The 22,023-nt window shown below is 39.5% G+C and overlaps 1 protein-coding gene across 2 annotated transcripts in view; it reads right to left on the bottom strand.

Moving 5' to 3' along the window:
• Positions 1-9,731: 9,731 nt before the first annotated feature.
• The window catches only part of LOC141772623 (cadherin-4-like), a 275,458-nt gene continuing 263,166 nt past the window's right edge, over positions 9,732-22,023 (bottom strand). For both annotated transcript variants that reach the window (XM_074643816.1, XM_074643814.1), the window contains 5 exons: positions 19,818-20,057; positions 18,875-19,111; positions 16,968-17,107; positions 16,706-16,870; positions 9,732-14,003 (listed from right to left, as the gene is read on the bottom strand). In XM_074643816.1, the coding sequence (XP_074499917.1) occupies positions 13,797-14,003; positions 16,706-16,870; positions 16,968-17,107; positions 18,875-19,111; positions 19,818-20,057 (989 nt within the window). In that variant the 3' untranslated portion in view covers positions 9,732-13,796. The remainder of the gene's footprint in view (positions 14,004-16,705; positions 16,871-16,967; positions 17,108-18,874; positions 19,112-19,817; positions 20,058-22,023) is intronic.

The raw sequence follows: 22,023 nt of genomic DNA, 5'->3' as shown, positions 1-22,023 counted from the left end.
AGATATAAAGTAAAGTAGTCCTTTATTTCTCTTGAGTAACAGCATCAGTCATCTTGTCTGGTTCATCATCATGAGAAAGTAAGCATTTGGAATTAGCAACTGTGGCAGATGTCTACGCACTGAAGCAATGAGCATGAACATTATACTGAGGAAATGTTTTATGTCATGTATGTATCTCTCTGGATATTTGTTGCACAATAATTCAAGAACAATATACAGTGCTTAAATCATGGATATCCATAATTGGAATGCAAATTACTACATTTATCTCAAATACCATACGTTAAAACTCATTTAGATGCATGAATAGTTATTGGTTATTGGGTAATGTTTTTCTTCTCCATACTGGCCATGAAGTGATCCCTTCCTACAGTGCATAAGTGTTGGGGGACTAAATCTACAGTCCTCTTTCTGTGATAAATGCATAGCTGGAGCTAATATGAGGCAGATGAGTTATTTAAGGCTGGCACACTTAAAGATTTTAAATTTTAAAGGATCTATTTCTTTCAGCATTGCAGATATCATTACAACACAATTTCCCCCTTTAAAAAAGTAAACTAAATTTCAGAATATCTTACTGTGTAAATGTTTGTCTAGATGAGAAAAAAATAATTTGTTAGAATCTTGTAGCAAGATTGCAAGTTGTTTTATTGGATAGAAAAAAAAAATATTTCTGGGAGACAAATTTATAATTAGACTATGTGATTTGTTTTTCTTTTAAAAAAAACTTTTTTTCTTCAAACATACTGAGTAGCCTGACATCATTATTTAAATCACCACTAGCTGTGACATAGCTCACTTATCGGTTTAGAGCCAAGTACCACCCATGTGTTTTATGAGGATAAGTATTTTGACAGAGTAATTAAGGCATTAATTAACTTAGTTAATGATGTCGTTAGTATAACTTGTTGTGCTTAATATATCATTGTGACTATGGAGGGACATTGCTTAGTTTAAACTCAACTTTTTTCTTTAAAATTCTGTTTTCTGGATGAATAGTTCTTAAAACATTTATGGTTTCTGACAAATCTCTTATTAATAAATAATTTCAAATGAAATGTTATATGGGTCATCCACAGGGACAAAAGCATTTGTTAGACAAAGAAGAGAGAAAAGGTAAAGCAAGTGTAGGTATAATAGATGAGTCGGAGCAGTTTGTGGGGATTTTTTTTATATTTTTGCAAAATACATCTCTTAGACTCCTGGGCGCCTCCCTTGGGAGGTGTTCCAGGCACGACCAGCTGGGAGGAGACCACGGGGAAGACCCAGGACTAGGTGGAGAGATTATATCTCTACTCTGGCCTGGGAACGCCTCGGGATCCCCCAGTCAGAGCTGGTTAATGTGGCCCGGGAAAGGGAAGTTTGGGGTCCCCTGCTGGAGCTGTTGCCCCCGCGACCCGATCCCGGATAAGCGGTTGAAGATGGATGGATGGATGGACATCTCTTAGACTCATCTTCAACTGTTACAATGTTCCAGGGAAAATTGGATTTCTGTCTGCGTACATGTTGTATTTATCAAGTCAAAAACATTTCAAAGAATACAAAGTACTACACATTCACTTCTCAGGAGTGAATTAGTTTTTCCAATATTGTTGGTGCCTATTTAAACAAGAACACATGAATGAATTCAGATTACTTTCGGGTGCGCAGTTTTTCAAAAACGCAGCCTTTTCACTAAAAGGGAAAGATGAATTGGTGCTTTTATGGAGTCTAGCGTTCGGTTAATGCTGACCCATTCATTCAGCAGACATATAATGAGCTTTTACAAAATGCAGTTACTGGTGATGTCAGTGGCATTAACGTCATGGGATGCTCCGGTCAAGTGCACAAAGGGAGAAAATGCAGCACTTAATCTCACATTATATGACGATATCACCTCGTCTCCTGGCAAGTCACAGCGCCATTTGTGCCTGTTTATGTGTTAGTTTTGTCTGGGTCTGCCTGATCCGAGCTTCAGCACTGTAGCCAAAATAAAATCCAACCAGACGGAGATTTCATTTGCGATGATGCTTTGTGTGTTTAATGATATATGGGAGCCAGGCTTGTGTGTAGTGTCACATCGAGTGCGAGAGAAGCTGTTCTTCTGTCATTGTAGTTTTTGTCAGTTAAAGGAATAGTTTAACTTTTTGGGAAATATTCACTTTCTTGTCGAGAGTTAGATGAGAAGATTGATACCACTCTTGTATGTAAAAGTGGTATTGATCTTCTCATCAAACTCAGCAAGAAAGTGAATAAGCATATTGCAAATGTAGAACTATTACTTTAAAAGTAGGGAAGGTAATCTTAGGAGACTAGCAAGAGTAGCGAGAAAGTTGCTAAGTCGGCAACAATAGCAGCCCGTCCCTTCAGGCCTCCCTGTAAAGCCACTCCCCCAAAATGATCCTTATTCAATTCAATTCAGCTATTCTGCTACCAGCTGGAAAGTCCCGTGAAAAGTTGCCGTGGACTTTGGTGAAGTGGCGCTTGACGTTACACCTTCTACCGACTGACACGCTCACACTGCAAATGAGACACACAAACTTGTATTCACATTTGTGAAAAAAAACTCATCATGAAAATAGTATGTTTTTTTGCCTTTTCTTGGCCTGGCTATTTTCCGCGGTCATTGTCAAATCTGTTGTGTGCTTGCTTATCCTGCTAACATCGCCTAATGTTACGGCGTCACTGATGTAACCAAACTTGGCAGCAACATAACTCGTTTAATTGACAGCTGATTGGTAAAATAATCAGTTTGTGTCAGAAGGGGGCGGGATGTCTGTGAATTGGATTGGATAGATATAGATATGTCTGATATTATAAACAGTTCAACCTCTTTTCCATAGCATGCAGGGAAAGTGGTGATCTGTAAAACTTAGCGAGTAAAGCTGGTCAAATAAGCACGCCTCGATATCAGTTGTATACCACCCACATGTATAAATACACAGGATCAAAATTCAGCATGGGGGCAAGTCTATTAATCATGTGACTGTTACCTGAATTAATCCATCTTGACTTATTCTTTCAACCCTGGAGTCTGGCTGGCGGGAGGGCAGGAGCAGGTTTCACTATACCCTCAGTTTTCTTGTAGTTTGAGGAGACAGATTTGTGAGTTCATGTGTGAGCAGTGTGTAACGGCAAGGTTTATTCTGTCTACATGTGCATTGATGTGCTCTGACAGGTCAATCAATGAGGAGGGGATGCAGTCCGCTGTTGGCTCATTGACCTGCTGTGCTAAAAGAGAACAAGTAGGGTCATCTCACCCTGCTCCATACTGTCTTGGCTGCCTGCGCTGATTGCTAACTCAGTTTCTTTTCTACCTTTTGGTTAAGATTTCAGACAGAGCTGAAATTCCAATAAAGAAGTTGTAGGCTATTGTTGACATGCAGTCATGATAATTCACTGCAAGGTGCAGTGCCTGCAACATATTGTCAAAAGATCCTACTGGTGGTTTTAGCCCATAAACTACAAATGCATGTCACATTGAACAATTAATTGCCATTTTTTGTTTGATTTTTTCTTGTTGCAAATATTACATTATGATTGCCTAAAAGACTGTTTTGAAAACTAAAATTGGAAAATTCAGACATTTTAGATCTTTGAGAGTTAGGTACTCCTCCACCAATTAAATTACTGTTTAAAGAATTTTTAATAATCTAATAATTTAACCAAAGTGCTTTGAAGAAAAGCATTGATTTTAAGAATGTATTTGATGAAAGTAACTCCATTATTTGATGCTTCCTTATTTTCTGTATTATGTGTGCTCATCTGACAGTGTCAGACTTTGTAAATGTGCCCAAATGTATTTCCTGCTGCAGTGTTTGCCGTTTCCTAGCAAAGCCAATCTAATAAAACTTATTAAAAACATAACATTTACTTGACCAAGTTCAAACACGTTTTGTTTCTTGGTTCAGAGAAAGTCAACAAAACAAGAAAACATATTTGCAATAGGAACTGGACAAAATACTCATCTTAAAGTTGTGTGGTCGTACAAAATGTGATATAAAAGTCAGACTATAGTATGCCACAAAAAAAGATATAAAAAAAAGTCATGGTAAAATGTCATGGTAGGCTAGTATTTCATCAACAAATCATTGTATAGTATGCCATAAAAATGTCATTTAGTATGCAATACTTGTTATTTTAAAGGCCCTTCTAGGGACGTTTATTGGAAATTAGCAGTAGTTATAAATGCTGTCATACATTGCATTGGATAATTGTTGTGAAATGCTCAAAATCAACTTATAATTCGTTTTTTTTGTTCAGCCCCTCCGGCAGATTCTTTTTGCCATCTTTACTTTGTCACTGTTTCTCCAAGGTGCTTTTGGTAGTCCACGTATATCTGTACTTTTGGCAGGACCAACATAGTCAATGATCTGAGACATAACATTCAAGAAATTGTACACCATGGCATCATATGATGTCAATGTGGGTAATATATACTTGGAAAAATCATTAATGTAAATTTGTTAATTAATGAATCAATATTAATCTGTTCAAAGGAGCATATTACAGAAAAAATATGCAATAATGGTCGGAAATTACAACATCTAGAACAGCTGTTATTGTGATATCAAGACCTTTGGAAACGACAAGGTCAAGTGTGTGACCCTTTGCATGGGTGGACACGGTGACATATTGTTTTAAATCAAATGATTCTAGTAAACTGATGAATTGTTTTGTATCTGAGTAGTTGCTGTCATCAACATGAATATTGAAATCACCCGTAATGATGCAGTCAAAATCACTTAGGATTTTAGATAAAAGCTCACCATATTCTTCCAGAAAACCATGTCTCAGTTTAGGAGGATGACAGAGAGTAAGAAAAAGTACACCAGGAGATAAGGAATTAATAACTTGACAGAAGTATTCAAAACTCTGGTAAAAATATCCTTATATACTGTACAACAGCAACTCCCCCGCGCTTTCTATTAGTCCAAGTGCAATTTATAGTTAGCAGGTGATGTTTCAATCAGCTCCATATTACCAGGTTGATCGAGCCAGGTTGTTTTTAGTAGGATATAGTGTAGTTTGTGAGAAGTAATGATGACATTAACAATGAAAGTCTTTTTACCTTGAGATCTAACATTAAGCACTGCAAGTTTCAGAGTGTGAGAGGTATTGGCAGGGACTGACAGAGATGGTTTGATGTGTACAAAACAGCTAGTAAATCTCTGAGATTTTCTTACTTGATGAAATTCAATAGAGGATGTCAGTGTGGGACTGAAGGGTTTTGCAGGAATGTGAGCTTGATGTTCATATAGATGAGAGAAGAGACCTGCAAGATTAGGTGGAGGCGATCATGTTTAAAGAGATCCGTTTCTGTTAAAAGGTGGTGAAGTTGTATAGGTAGGGAATGCTTTTGGTACAGCAGTAGTTAAACCAGATGTGCAGGTGCTAGTCGGCTAAACTAAACGGGATGAGGGCAGTGGGCCTGAGATCATGCATTTTGCTAATGTTTAAAACACTGTCCATGACTCAGACAAAATCCTCTTTAATTTTCTTGGATTGCTGCATCTTTAGGTTGTTGATGCCCACATGAACCAAGGCCAATTGAAAGAGGCTGGGTCACGCCTCATCAACACGTCATATCTTTGGGGTACAACACATGCGCAGTAAAATCTGGTCTGCACTCGCAGAAATTGAGCCAACCGCAACCATGGATGTATTAAGAGAACGCAAAGCACGTCCGCAGCTTCAGTTACACTGCACATGTGTTTTGCCCCTTACCCCAAGACCCGTGTCCGCCCATGTCCCAACCTCTTTCAATTGGCCTTGACATGCACCACAACAGTCGAGGAAGATGGGTGATGACGTAGTAGCTGTAGGCCGGAGTTGATATGTCTAATTAGAGCACCCGGGTGGCACGCGGTGCAGCACCTGTTGATTTGCACATGGTGGACCACGGAAGACCCGGCAAGCAGAAAGGGGTATAGTTGGTGTGATTGTCCTCAACAACTGCTTCGGTGGACGTCCCTGGGTGTGCACCGACAGAGGAGCGAGATGGAGGTACCGATTGACGCTCGACTACCGGGCGAGAGCAGGTCGCAGTAGTGGTGTGTTTCTTCGGGTGACGGGCAGACTGCCCCGGCATGGTCCGAGAGGACGCTGGTCGCGGTGCAATCGATGGCATGGAGGATTGGGACTGCTCACACAGAAGTGGGAATTCCTGCTCAGAGAGAGCAGTTGGAGAGCCTCCGGCATAGAGTAGCGAGGGGAGCGCTTGCCTCGCTGCTTTCCGCCCTTCACCAAAGTCCAGGGGCTCAGGGGTGGAACCATGCATCTTCTCTCATAGCTGGTCGGGCATCAGATGGGGCCGAATTACCCACTGCGAGAATGGACCCGGACAAAGGCAGGGTGGTGTAGGGAGTCCGGTGGGTAGGGGCAGAGGATTTGGAGCAGGGGATGTCCTTAGCCTGGGCAGTGGCGATTATGGATAACTGCATGATAATTTCATCTGTGTTCCTCAAATCCTCTCGCAGGCGACAGATGTCTTCAGTTATCTGTGAGTAGACAGGCAAACAATTCTCACCCACACCCATGGTCACAACAGGTTTTTATTAAAAAGTTCATATAACGGTGATAGTATAGCATAGCATAAAATGTCATCAAAAAGTCATTGTGTAGCATGTAAAATATGTCAAAGTATAGTATGTAAAAAAAAAGTGATACAAAAGTCACAGTATAGTATGTCGAAAAAAGTGATAAAAACGTCATAGTATAGTATGTCGACAAACGTCATCATATAGTATGTCAAAAAAAGAGAACAAAAGTGATAGTATAGTATGTCAAAAAAAGTGATAAAAAAGTGATAATATAGTATGTCGAAAAAGTGATAAAAAGAAGTCATAGTATAGTATGTCGAAAAAAGACATATTATAGTATGTCAAAAATAGTGATAAAAACATCATAGTATAGTAGGTCAAAAAAAGTGATAAAAAAAAGTAATAGAATAGTATGTCGAAAAAAGTGTTAAAAACATCATAGTATAGTAGGTCAAAAAAAGTGATAAAAAAAAGTAATAGAATAGTATGTCGAAAAAAGTGTTAAAAACCTCATAGTATAGTATGTCAAAAAAAGTGACAAAAAAAAGTCATAGTATAGTATGTCGAAAAAAAGGTTATGATTTGAGTATATTTTTTATGTTAAATGTAGTACCTGAGGGTTTCTGGACAATATTTGTTTTCCAAATTGATTGATTGTAATTGTTTTCCAAATTGGAATTGATTTCCAAAAATAAATATAAACATACATTTGCCCACTCCCATGTTGATAAGAGTATGAAATACTTGATAAATCACCCTTTGAGGTACATTTTGAACAGATAAAAAAATGTGCGTTTAATTTGCGATTAATCACAGACAATCATGCGATTAATCACGATTAAATATTGACAGACATATCGATTGTGAGCCCTAAAAAAACAGGAAGTGCTCATCTTTGTATTTTCCTACCGAGTCACTGCATTTCCTCTCCTTCATCTGGGATCATTATTCCACCTTGGAAGAAAACTCTGACAGGCACAGCTGACAAATGAACAGCCTTAATTGTTTTGATTATTTTAGCGTATGTTTGTTCATGGTTGGCACTAAAACTAATTTGGAATATGATAGTCAATCATCCACATATTAAACCAGCACAAACAGAAGAAAATCATAATTTAAAATTGTTTTGATTCCAAGATCATGAAAATGTTTCCTGGCCGAGATTATTGCCTTTTTATGCAGAACTAGAAAAATCACTTACATGTGAGAAAAAAAGCTTTATTCTTTTTCTTTACACTGTCACAATGACATGCAAATTCATAAAGGCGTCTTAATGAGATGTATGCTGGCGTGCAAGTGTGCACAGCATGTGTGCCGATCTTTCTTTTCCTTACCGTCACACCCCTATCTCACAGTATAATACAGTTAACATGCAATTTGTATGAAAATTACTATATATATGTAGGATTAGGGTGATATTCAGAAGAGGCAGAGCTGACACACTGAACATGTTTTAGGTATTCTGTATGATGAAAGTATTATTGATTTTGTTTTGAAGTAATTTGTTCTTGCCATAATTTATCACAACTAATCAATGGGCGATGCCTCACCACTGTGTAATGTACATGTACTAATGTAACACTAAATTGAAATGTATCTTAGTGCAACGTTGCCTGTGTGTCATGGACACTTCAAAAAAGCCACTTTGAAAATAACACGGGCGTGAGATAAGGCATAGTTTGCAGAAATCAGTGGGTGACAGAGAAAAGACAGAAAGCAGTGTTCTTATAAGGAGGGGAAATTTTATTTATAACACACGGTGCTGACAGGGAGTCTCCGGCTCAGCGTCTATATTACAAGGTTGATCTGCAAGGCTGCGCATTTACTGTACGGTATTTGGAAACCAAGATTGCAGTGGCACTATAAACACACGCTCGAAACAACAGATTCTTTCCCTTTTTTTTTTCCTTTTCTTAATTTTCTTACAAAATGGTACAAACAACAATACAAAATATTTGTGCTGTTGACAATTTACAAAAAAAGTATTTTGACTTGATAACTGTGCAATCATTTTTTCAGCTTTTTTTCTCTTCCGTTTGAAACTATGTGAGTATGGTACACCAGAATCCCTTCTGGACTGCAACCTCGGTCATGCGGGCTGCGACACATTTTAAAATGTTGTATGGTTACTGTAATAGAACTCATCTGTCCATTATAAAAAGACACATGCAAAAAGCTCCAATTGTACAGGTACAGTTCGCCTAACTTGGTCTGTTTAGCTTCAAGCAAATACTACATTATGTACACTTGGACTTGAGCAGTATCGGGAGAACTCGTATGAAACACTGCTCCCTGTCTGTCTTTGTAGTTCTGGCCATAACAGAGCAAAAGTCTGGCTTCTGCTGGAGCCTCCCGTGTGTCCATGGTCAGGCAGTGTCCCGAGCGAGACCAAATGTCCTTTAACTAACACCAGTCAGAGAGGCAGAGGAGCCGTTGTTGACACAGCCAGAAGACAGTGGTGGACTAGAGCAGTGCAATAGTTCTTCCTTCATTCTATCGTTTTGCTAATTCTCCCCTCACTTTAGCAAGAGAACGTCAATAAGACAAGTGGACCAAGTATGTAACAAGTAATGATCAATCTTCCTTCATTTCCCCTCACAAATTGCATTTAAATGGGGGGTCAAGTTTGACCGACTCCATTGATGATTTGCTGCCGCGAGTCATTAATAACATTCAGTATCCTAATGGCATTGTGTCACATATGTATGCATGTATGACACAGTTATAAAGGTCAGTTACCTTGTGTAAAGTGTGTGTGTAGGCCTCCTGCTATGTTTGGCCCTGAGCCCGGTCTGAACATCTGATTAGAAAGCATGATCATTTCATTGAGCAGGTCTTTATTCTGTGAATACTGGATGGCCTTGGGTAATGTTGGAGCTCTGCAGCTGAATTAGAACAATGCTGAAAGGGCTCATATAATATAGACCACTCACATATATACAGTAAGGCCTAGAGGAGTGAGTGTGTGCTAGTATAGACTGTACAAGTTGGTTTGAAGTGGAACCTTTTCACCACGACGATGAAGCTAAACTTGAACAGCGAAGTATGGCTGTAAGCTCATAGTAGAATCATACAGATTCTCTTAAATGCACAAAACTGCAGTGAAAGAAAATGCAAAGACACACACAGAAACAGATAAATCATGTTACCAAATGTATAAAAATGTTCTGTATATACAACATGTATATGTCAGAAATAATCACAAATAGCAGAAAGTAACAGCTGTGTTTATTTTGTGATGATATTTTGCAGGCTGAGGAGCAATCGGATAGATAAGCGCTTATCAAGCAGCAAGTGGTGGAAACGGTTTCCACTCTGAGCTGACAGCTATTCTGAAAATCACCGCTGTCAGTTTCTACACTGCAAGGTATGTATTAATCTAAATCAAGAAAATTCCTACCCTGTTAACCTTATTAGTTATACTATGACCGTCCTTCCCTTGTTTATAGTCTAATCAAACTATCATCCTTCATTGTTATGGCATGATGAATGTCTTCATTAGCATGTCATATTTTCCATTTATGTCTTCCTTAATTAATTAATTATTTTCCATTCCTCTGAAAATATAGTTACAATTATTACCATTTATGAAAACTAGAGACTGTTTTTTATCTACAGCTAGCCTTCTATATGAACCATGAGCAGTATGGAGGACCACAAGAGTCACGTTAATAGTAATAGAGCATTTAATTGATTAATAACTAATTGTACAATACAAAAAGGTATTAATAAAGTTGTTTACAAATTCATTCATTAATCTATGAATAACTGGACAAAATTACAAAGTATTTCATTATTTGACATTTTAATGGGCAATAAAAATAATTATGAAAAGAATTTACAAATAATATATTAATCCATCACTAAATAGTTCAAATTAAAAAGGGATTTATTTATTTCTCTTTTGAAACTGCATTTTCAAATAGAATTTTAAATTCTATTATTTATTTCTATATTCGTTCATGTATGTTAAAATGATTTACTTATTGACTGTTTTATGGTGTTTTTGTAAATCCCTTTTTTAATTTGAACTATTTGTTGATGGATTCATATTTCATTTGTAAATTCTTTTCATAATTATTTTTATTGCCCATTAAAATGTCCAATAATTAAATACTTTGTTGTTTTGTCCATTTAGTCATAGATTGATAAATTAATTTGTAAACACATTTATTAATGCCTATTTTTATTGTACAATTAGTTATTAATCAATTAAATGCTCTATTACTATTTACGTGACTCTTGTGGTCCTCCATAGAGCAGGTGAGGAACATTTGAAAAGCAGCTAGAGAAAAATGAGAGGTGGAAGATCCCTCCAAGCATTCATCATGTTCATAATTAATAGACCAGAGGCCTGTACTATGAAGCAGGATTTGGGGTTAGCGAGGTAACTTCAGGGTTAACCCTGGGTTTTCCGTCCTACGACGGTGGTTCACTTCTTACCGAGGTAGATCGCCATGGTAACTTATGCTGAATAGCTAACCTGGTCCGGAGCAGGTTATGTTCCAGATAGGAGATCAACTAGTATAAAAGCACCGCCTACGGACCAATCAGAGCTCGGTGCGCGGATTGTATGATAATATTTCACAAATACAAAGAACTTTAAGTCATAATCCAGACTAAAAGCAACACAGTTTAAACTGATAAATGCAGGAAGGACAGCTGGCTTTATATTGTGGATACTTACCATTTTGAATTTTGTTTTTATATTCCTTTTTTACTTGCTCTCAAGTCCATTTCACACCGAAGGGTCAGGGATGCAGCTGAAAGAAGGTTGAAATAGTCATACACGCCAAAACTCTACCAAAGGGGATAATGAAGTGCAATTAACTCAACCATTACACTTCTGAAAGCTATTTATAATATCACTGCCCCATCTTGACGACTATATCTGACTTTTGAATGTTCCGTTAAATTAATAAATCTGTTAATTTACACATTCACACATTGGCATTTTTTTCTTTTTCCAGCTGTCCTTCCTGCATTTGGCAGCTTCAAATGTGTTACTTTTAGTCTGGATTATGTGTTTAACTTCTTTGTATTTGTCTAATATATTTCGCTCTTTCTTTGTAAAATGTGCCGCTGTGCCTGTCTGTCCGCAAGGCTTTAGACTTGTCCATGTTTGTGATTGGTCATATGCTGCAAACGCCGCCCCGTTTATGTGAACGCGCTCACAGCCAGATTATGAAACCCTGTGTTGATTTACCGAGTTGATAACCACCGTTGTAGGACATTTTAGCGTGATCTCGTTTGTTAGGGATAGTTAAGCCAGATAATAAGATACCCTGGGTATGTTGAACTCGCTTCGTAGTACAGGCCTCTGGTCAATCCACATCAAGCTGAAACTGGCTACAACCGAGGAGCGTTTCAATGGGCACTCAGAAGACAAGGAATGATTAAACCTTTCTATCACTCACCAGCATCTCCCTGGTCCCTCTTTGAAATGTTTTGCACATTTAATACAAAAGGCTAAAGCTCTTTTTTTTTGTCCAGTTCTCTATGTGCAGGTCTCGGGGTCTGAAATGTGATTACAAAAGCCCATGTGTAGTGCTGCCTTTTTCATTAAGTCACAACAAAACTGTCTTTCAAAACGTCTGTCTTTTAAAGGCGCTATTACTGAAACTTTAGTTTTGCAAGTCTGCTTTGATAATATGCAGAACTTCATAACAGACTTTCCCTTCCTCTAACTTCTTTTCAAAACCTCTTGAACTTGCAGCCAAACATTTCAGGAGAAAATTTCAGATGAATGAAATGCTGCCTGAAGAGAGACAGATTGTGAAGGCGCTAAATCCCTGGCTGAGGCTCAATTCCCCCAGTTTCTGTGACAGGGACCAGCACAGAAGTTTTGTATATTAAAAGTTTGCTGAGAAACAACAGTGAATCAAAAAAAAGAGAGAAAGGGATCTCAGAATAGGGGCTTGTAAACCATATGTAACGCCATCGGAGCTATTTGAAGTCATCTAGTATTTTCTTTTCCCTCATGTTTGTACAGTTTATATAGTTTTCTTTGACACATTTACCACACAATAACATGGTGCCATGTTAATTACCTTTGGGTGAAGGGATAAACATGCAAACCTTAAATCATCTTAAAAGGCAAAGTCTCCTTAAAATAACCCTCATACGTACTTCATATACAATAACATTAGAGAGGTAACACACACGACTTGTCAATCTTCAAAATTCTGTAACAAGCCTTATCGAGATTTGTGCAAATACTGAGAGCTCAAAACAAACACAGCTGCTATTGAAGCCACGATAAACAAAGACACGCGATGCATTTCTTCTCTAAGACAGTCCCATTACGTATTTTAGTGATTTCTTCAGTAATCACATTCAAGTTGGCTGTGATCTAGGAGCACAGATATGCCTGACTTGAAAAGTTAATGATTTGTTCATAACTTACAGACACACTGTAGGCCTATGTACAGTACGTCTACATAAAGCGTCCCCTCGTAAGCCAGTCAATGCTGCTCTGAAACCGGCACTGACATCTCCTGCAGCTACCACAGCCCTGCAGGGCGATAGAAATGACAAGGGAAGGTCTGAGTTAAAGGGTCAGGGGTCATATGGGGGCATGTAAGCCCAGAAAATGGCAACCAATCCTGAGTTAGCGGGAGTCTGCTAAAATACGCACCACTGAAGGCACTTTTTAAACAACAGTGCTTCTGTTCTAAGTAATTCAAGTTCAAGAAAGAATAAACCAGGGCCCTCCGTACAGGAAGGACTTTCATATCTGTGTTCTTCTTTTTTTCCCCTTTTGTTCCCCTCAGACAAAGCAAGCAGCTCAACCTAAAGCTTCTGCAGAGAGGCGGGCGGGGGCTGACAGCGAGGGAAAAGTGAAAACCCTCAGGAATAGGGAACGGCTTGAATCAAAGGGGAATGGGGACAAAAAAAAGCTACACAAACTAAAAAGGGAAAACAATCGGACTACTAAAACCTAAACCCTACATCTAGCATAAAAACTAAAATGAAAAAAAAAAAAAATAGCACAAGCGTTTGAAAATACAAACTATGAGAAGCCTGCAATTCAGAGCTTCCATTTCAGTCTTAGAGCAGGAGACGGTTGAGAAGAGCACCCGAAACTGACTCACACACCGGCCCTCTGTGGTGGGTAATTTGATTGGTTGGTTGGTCAGTGTGAACATGTCATTGTTAACTTGTGTTCAATAAGAGCGGAATAGCCCCATGTGTTAGAGGGGCAGAGCATGGCAGGCCAGCTGACGGGACGAGGGGGTGTGTTTGTTTGTGTGTGTGGGACTGACTGACACAGATTTAGTCTTCATCGCCTCCTCCGTACATGTCGGCCAGCTTCTTGAAGCGGGGACCCCAGTCGTTAAGGTAGTCATAGTCCTGGTCCCCCGTGCTGGATGAGTTGAGGGAGCTGACGGAGCCAGCGGTGGAGCCGCTGCCCTCGTAGTCGAACACCAGCAGGGAGTCGTACGGAGGAGCTGTGGGGTCATTGTCTGCTGCTCGCAAACCCTAAACCAGACAAAGAGGAGGAAGTTAGCGGTCAGTACTCAACATGCAGTGATGAAAAAAGACAGGTTGATGGAAAAGCAACAAGTTGTTGGAAGTCAACGCCAGCGATTCACTATTGCACACACGAGTCAATTTTTTGAAGCAGAGGAGAATGGTAAATGGACTTGCGTATATATAGCGCCTTTCTAGTCTTCTGAATACTCAAACCGCTTTAAAACATTCATCCATTTAGACACATTCATACACTGATGGCAGAGGATACCATACAAGGTTCATCAGGATCTAAAGGCTCATTCACACACACACACACACACACACACACACACACACCCACACATACACGCAACCGATGGCACATCCTTCCGAAAAAAATTCACCCTTCGCTAACTACAATATGCATGTTAAGCTCCAATAAACATTCACAGTATACTGTAGGCTAATTTGTTGGCGGAGTATTGTGAATGAAGAGGCCATTAAAATCGAGGTAAAGCCAATATATTGTTTCTTTGAAGCTAAGTTTATGTTCAGTTATGACTCCCTATAGCTTTCATTACTAATTCTAAAAATACTTGGTCATATATTTCTCATGATGCAACCGAAAGCATCCATTCCTTATAGGTAGGTAAATGCTTACGTCTTTCTTTTTGTTATAAATGTGTAGTCTACGAGCCCCAGGCTGAGAAAAACCCTGTGACATCATCAGGGTTATTTCCTCAGAGCCATAGAAGACATTATACAACTATAACGTTTTATTACACGGCTGTGTTGAATACTCAATTCTGATTGGTCAATCACGGCGTTCTGCGGTCTGTAATTTCTGTATAACAGACCGTTGCTATGTATAACAGACCGTTGCTATGGGCGCAGTTCAGATGTCGGACTCTGACGGACCTTTTTTTGTGTCAGAATATTGATTTCTTCAGTAAGTAGCCGTGTAATAAGCGGGATAATGTACAGCTAGCGGGTCATTGTTGTGAAAGAATCCCCTTCAGGGCGATGAGAGACCGGGGTGCAGCATCGCCCTGTCTGGGATTCTTTCACAGCAATGACCCGCTAGCTGTTCATTATCCCTTACATAATGTGCTGTTAAACTCACCTTTATGTGTAAATTGATACTCATTGTAATGAATGACCCTTTCATAGTGTTATATTATTGTATGTATTCTGTAATTGAATTATTAGCAGCATTTTGCTGCAGCTGGTCAAGATTTTACTTCTACTTTGTATACTGATCGGTAGTTAAATCTAAAACAATAAATCTTGGTCCATCTTGGTCTTATGAAATACATTTATTTCATAAGCTGGTATTTGTATGTATAATCTCAATATTCTACTTCTAGTTACTATAACTAAGTTGAACTTTCTGCTATTAGCATTTATCAATTCCATCTTTATCGTAGCCCTATGTTCAGTCTCACATCTGTTTGAGAAACATATACTGTATACAGCCAAATTAAGGATACATGGCATTGTACATGGAAAATGATTGGAAAGACATAATATTGTTGTGCTGTACTCATACTCTGCTCCGTACTTGTACAATAAAGTTGAGTCTAATCTAATAACAGTGTATACTGTAATGTTTGTCACCATACTTGAGTTCTGAAATGTAATATTCAACAAGCTACTTTGGTAGATTTTGGAATAACTGAATAAATAAAATAAGAAAACAGCATAAATAGTTCAACCACTACTGGCTTCATAGAGGCAAGTTCCTATGGTATAGCTCAGTAGGCCTAAATTATTACAACCGTTACTTAATCAGGTAGTCTCATTGAGCTCAGGATCTCTTTTGGAAGAGAGGCCTGAGAACAGCAGAAGAAATGGAACAGAGACGAGACACAAAACCAAACACAGCCAGTCACACACAAACTCATACAAACAGCATCAGAAACAATCTCACACACCTTCATAATTAATTACCTGTAAGGTGTTCATGTTTAAAAAAACAACAACTAACGGGATGTATTGGTCAGGTCTGAATTTGATTCATCAATATTTTGTTACTGTTACATTAATGAGATGTAAACAGATCTGTATGTTTTCTGCCGGCGTGCAAACCCCCACATGTTTCTTAGAATGACAAATGAGGGCCGTTGACCTGAAGGTTAGGCAGGTGAAGAGAACGGACTTCATCCACTTCACTGAAATACAGAGAGATGCTACGGATAGAAACCTAAAAAGCCTCAACCCCCGGGGGTACAGTGCGTGGCAGGAACACCATGTGTTTGCTGTGTTTGTGTTTTACCAGACTGCTGGAGCGAGATCAGGTGAGTACATGTGTGAGCGGGGGAGAGAGAGGGAGAGAGAGAGAGAGAGAGAGAGAGAGAGAGGGAGAGTCAAGGCTGGATGAATCAAAGCTGAACAGCTGCCAACACCTCTCGAGTGTGAACGTGTTGTCACGAGTCTGTCAATCAGCATTTTCTCGCATCGGTGTGCCAACGCTGGAGTTGTGTGTGTGTGCGAATAAAGCTGGCGCCATGAGAGCAGCTGTAAAGTATAACAAAACTCTATGCTGTTCCCATCACCGCCATACTGGCGTTTACATATTGAACAGCATCCAGATATGAGTAATCACATTAAATGTCAGATCGATGGAAAGTGGAAGTGAGAGGCCCGGCTCACTCTGGGAGGAACAATCTAATGACGGCTGAGCTCTCGTGCATGTGAAATGTGTGTCCGCTGTGCGAGTGTAAATTCACCTCGTGGATGAAGTCCCCGATGTCTCCAGGGTGGGGCACAACAGGTCTGATTGGGTACTGGGACTCGGGGATGATGGGACGTTCGTCCACCCTGCGGACACCAGGCGGCTTGCTGATGATGTGCTCCAAGGAGTCGGGCTGCTGCAGCTGGCTCAGGTCGTAGTCCTATACACACCAACACGGGCATACAGATGTAAGTTGGCGCGGGAGGTCGACACAGGAAGCATGTGTGTGTGCGGGTGTATGTCTCTCACGATCTCACCTGGTCCTCCTCTCCTCCTCCCTCTTCGTCGTATTTGAGGATGTTGTCTCTGACATCGTCTTCGGGGTCGATGAGCAGCTGCTTGGTGTGCCTCTCCTTCTCTCTGCGCTTGATCCACACCACAAACAACAGCACCATGCCTGCACCGACACACACGTGAACATGATTTAGGGGACACGGCAATAATCTGATCAGGAAATACTTTACCTTAATCATTAATAATAAGTCTGTGAGGCTGTAATTGCTGTAGGGACAGCGGTGCTTTGAGCTAAATGCTCAAGCCGGCATACTAACATGCTAACAATGACAAGCAGGTATAATGTTTACTGTGTTCACCATCTTAGTTTAGCATGCTAATTAGCACAAAACACAAAGAATGTCATTAACATTGCAGATATTTGGTCATAAACCTTTTAGACATTTCGACCCGATGATAGTACTAGAGTGCAAATTCATGGGATCACCAACATTTTTACAATTCATCTTGAGGGGGACATGCTTGTGCATACTAAATTTGATAGCAATCCATCCAATAGCTGTTGAGATATTTCACTTAAAGAACCAGTGTGTATAATTTAGTGGTGTGGTTTGCAGATTGCAATCAACTGAATACCCCTCCGCTCTCTCCTCCCTTTTCAAGCATGTCGGAGAACCACAGTGGCCTTCAGGTAATGTCAAAAAGCTACTGTAGAAACATGGCAGACTCCACTCCCTATGTAGATATGAAGGGCTCATTCTAATCTAACGAAAACACAACTATTCTTAATTTCAGGTGATTATACACTAATGAAAACATAGTTATGAATATTTTATTCCATTTCTGCTAATAGATCCCTTGAAATGTTACACACTGTTCCTTTAAAACCACAAATATCAACCTCAAGGTGATGCTAGAGGAAAAGTTAAGGGGGTCACCAACATCATCTGAGAACCATGAATGTTTGTACACAAGTTTGCGCCACTATATTTAGTAGATGTTGAAATATTTTGCAGGATACGTGTAAAAGGTGGAAACTTTGCCTTGCTTGTGGTTCTATTTGAAAAGTCAGAGGATCAACAATGTCAGAGTCTGACACGAGAACTCTGTTCACAACTCCTTTCCTCCCAACAGTCAGTGTTGTTTTCTTTTAACCCTGACCACAATCTTTCCCTAACTTCACCAAAGTACTTTTTATTCCTAAACCTAACCAAACTGTAACTATAGCAGTGGCAGATCAAAAGATAATCATTTTAGTAAAAGTCATATTTCAAAAGTCCTCCTCATTTAACATTATTTTTCGTAGCTTTGTTGTCGTTTCTTTTCTTCCCCTTGTGTTGTTTGTCTTCCTTGAAAGAGAAATTTCAAACCTCAATGGGCTCTACTTGATCAAATAAACATAACAATAAATAAAAGAATAAATGTGAATCGCTTCCAAAACTTGTATTGATGGTAGTAGTAGCAATGAAAAGAATGAGTCATTCACAAACAACATCCAACATTTTGAAATATGCAGGAAAAACCCAACAGCAGCAGGTGAATTTATCTATAAGACTTGTCTATATGTACGAGCAATGCAACCCACGGCAACAAAGTAAGCCAGCGGCATGAATCGCTGGCATGACAGATAGCAGCAGATATTTACCCTACCAGGAAAAGAAGACAGGAACCTCCTTGTCAAGAGATGCTGGAGGAGATTCCAGCAGTCGCGGCATTAATCCATTATACAAACTATTGTTCATGTTGTTGTATTGCAGCCTGGTGAATGTTTAATGACTGAGCCCTGAACTGCATTTTTTGGCAGAAAGGCAAATCAAAGACAATCCACAGGCAGCTTTAACTTTTTGCTTGGTGTATATGTGTGTGTGTGACATGTCTGTAAGTAGTGAGGTGTCAGTGTATGAATGCGATATGAACAGCTGATACTCACTGAGGAGAATGATGATGCACATGAGGATGGAGATGATGGCTCCGGTTCCCAAGCCGGCGGCCGCCACGGCCCCGAGGGTGGTGCAGTCTCCGTGTTCGTCGCAGGGACACACCTTCACTTTGATGACCGACCTGTTGGACAACGGAGGGTTCCCCGAGTCGGACACTATTACAGGGACCTCGTACACCCCCGGCTCTAAATATACCTGGTACTGCAGCCTTAGACGGGCGTAATCACCTGTGGAGTGAAGAGGAAACAGACAAGTTACCAGAGAGACAGTAACTAATCATCACATGTATATTTATTTTTAATACCCCAAAATGACCATCAATTTTCAAAATAATTACTTCTGACCAAAATCTTAAACATTGCTTCCACATAGGGCATTATGGTTGATATTAATATCACAGTATTAATTAGAATGTTTTTTCATTATCAATATATATATACAGTATATACACACACTATTGAAAATGTATGTAAAAAAAACATTTTGTATAATACAATGATCAGCATCCCACTATTATGCATTACATAATTCAAAGATTAACTAATTTAAAAGAAAAACTAATTTTGTTGGTTTTAAATAGCAATTTGCTTGAAATTATGAATTTAGACCACAGTATTTTATAAAAAAAAAAAAATAGAAAATAAAAAAAACATGATCAAATATGATCATAACGTCATGTATTACTTCCATATATACTGTAAGTAGTTTAGTATAATATACAGTATAGCACACATGGGTGAGAAAGATGTAAGGAGCTTTATAATCAAGCATCTGATGAGATTTTGGTCAGAGTTAGTATATAAAATAATTATAGTAAAGGGTTGGACGAATGCTACACTATGTTTTGCTTGACATGTAACATTCCATACGCTGATCATATATTCAGTTTCATATGTTCTCTAGTGTCGTCATTCTACGCCAACACCTCCTCACCACTGATCCGAGAAATCGTCCAGTTGCGCTTGATGCTGGTGGGAAAGTTGGGCAGCTCGAAGACAAAAGGTCCGGCGTTGGGGTCTGTGTCGGCGTCAGCTGCAGTGATGTTGACACCGTGGACGTTCTTGTTCACCCGCTCACAGATCTGAGACTCCTTGGGTATGAGCGCTGGGGGGTTGTCATTTATATCTATCAGATAGATCTGCAGCGTGCCAGTGCCGCTGGCTGCAGGAGAGCCTGGGAGCAGAAAGAGAGAGAAGAGGAAATAGTATCATGACGGGATGACAAGAGAAGATGTGAGCAGTGAAAGGGACGATTGAGAGAGAAGAGGGACAGGAGCTGAAGGCCGACTGAGCGGAGGCACGTATAATGAAAGAGAACAAAAAAGAGAGATAAAAGGAATGAGAAGAGGTGAAAGGAACCTCGGTCTATTCACAATGGTGAGGTTAGAGGTAGGGATGCTGTAGAACCGGAGGAGGATTTTTTACCCTTGACAGAAATACTTTTGACAGTTGTGCTTTCCAGCTCCTCTTTTAGCCTCAGAGCCAAATCAAAGCCATCAGAGTCGATCCAGATGCAGGCACGGCACATTCAATCGCCTAGAGGCGGCTTAGGTACAATAATGATGACTGTAACACAATCAAACAAGTCCTTGTCTGTGTGTATTTACACTAAACTCGGAGAGCCATCTATGATTGTGTAGATAAAGGCACGTCTGCCTGCAATATTAACAATGTATTTCTGAAAGGTGAACAGGGAATTCTCATAATCACCTACGTATATGTACTTGTAAATGCACATACTGTATGCCTATGTGCTTATGTATATACAGTATCTCTACTGCATGCTCACATACATACAAAAATGGTTGTGACTTTCCCACATTGCAGACTATAGCAGCTTATCATAAAATGATTAGTATTTTATTTATTTAACTGAGACAAAACACATTCATTAACTCCATTATTCTTTGATAGAAATTTGTCAGATTTTTGTTTTTTGTTAGTTTTTTGTTAGTGGACCCGTTGTGTTAAACCATTAGGAAAAAAGTAATTAGCCACATATGTATGTGTGTAAAACTGTATGTTTAACAGATTCCTAAAGTGAGTCAGTTTCACTTACTGTAGAGGGCAATATGATCACATTTAGTTACAAATTAAACTATTAATTAAAAAAAAATTAGGAATCTGTTGAACACACAGTTGCTATAGCACTGGATTGGCTTATTATAGCTGCATACATTTGTACATAAATATGTGGCTAATTAGGCAGCTATATTAAAGGTGTGATATTCTCTTTAACGAACTGCAGACTTTACACCAATGTTGCACAGTCCATGTTGTAAGTTTGTTGAAATTATTAAGGCAACTGGAGAAATTTGGTCGGACGCTCCTATGGGCAGGCATTGCAGGTGCTGCTTTACCACAATATTGTCAGCCTTGGACTGTAATAACATGCACTGATGCACACAGACACACACCTCATCTGCAGACACAATCCTGAAGCCCTTTGCATTGATTGAACAGAGCAACAGACCATCAGCAACAGCATTTATAGAGAATTGGGAGTAAAGAATAGACACTTTAAAGAATCAGAGCGAGATAGTAGAGTGGGGAGAAGAATGCATGAATGTGTACGTGTAGTATGAAAATGTGGCAAGGAGAAATTTGAAGGAAAAAAAAAAAGAGCGCTTAGGCGTAAAGCTCAGAGGTGTTTATTGAGTGTGTGTCAGGGGGCGACGACCCTTAGCTGCCTCCAATTACGAGTCATTTCCCCGCCACGCCCCACTGGCTGAGCTATTGGATGGAATCATGCGACCCCAGGGCCCATCCCTGGGATGAGATAAGGGCGATGTAATTTACAGAGATTTATGCAAAGCTGACAGATCTGCCAATTAAACATGGCAACCGAGCAAGACATTTGCCACAAGAAGAGTGAGCCACAGCTAAAGACGGAGGCTGTAAGTGAGTCAGTCGACAGTGTGAGTTCTGTCTGACTGGTAATACTACGATTAATATTGTACATCACTACAACTGATTGAAGACTTATCAAGTGATCGCTAATGGATGTGGCACTGGAGCTGTAGTTGAGTTTCACAACAGTTTGAGCTGGAGTTTAAGAAAAACATAACTGAGAAGTAGTCTACATATTTTTAAAGCCTGTGTTAAGAAGACCAGTCAGGTTCAAGGTTTAATAGTCTAGA

This window comes from Sebastes fasciatus, chromosome 8, assembly GCF_043250625.1.
Source record: "Sebastes fasciatus isolate fSebFas1 chromosome 8, fSebFas1.pri, whole genome shotgun sequence".
In the NCBI taxonomy this organism is placed as follows: Eukaryota; Metazoa; Chordata; class Actinopteri; order Perciformes; family Sebastidae; genus Sebastes; species Sebastes fasciatus.
This window is presented reverse-complemented; position numbering and strand designations above follow the sequence as displayed.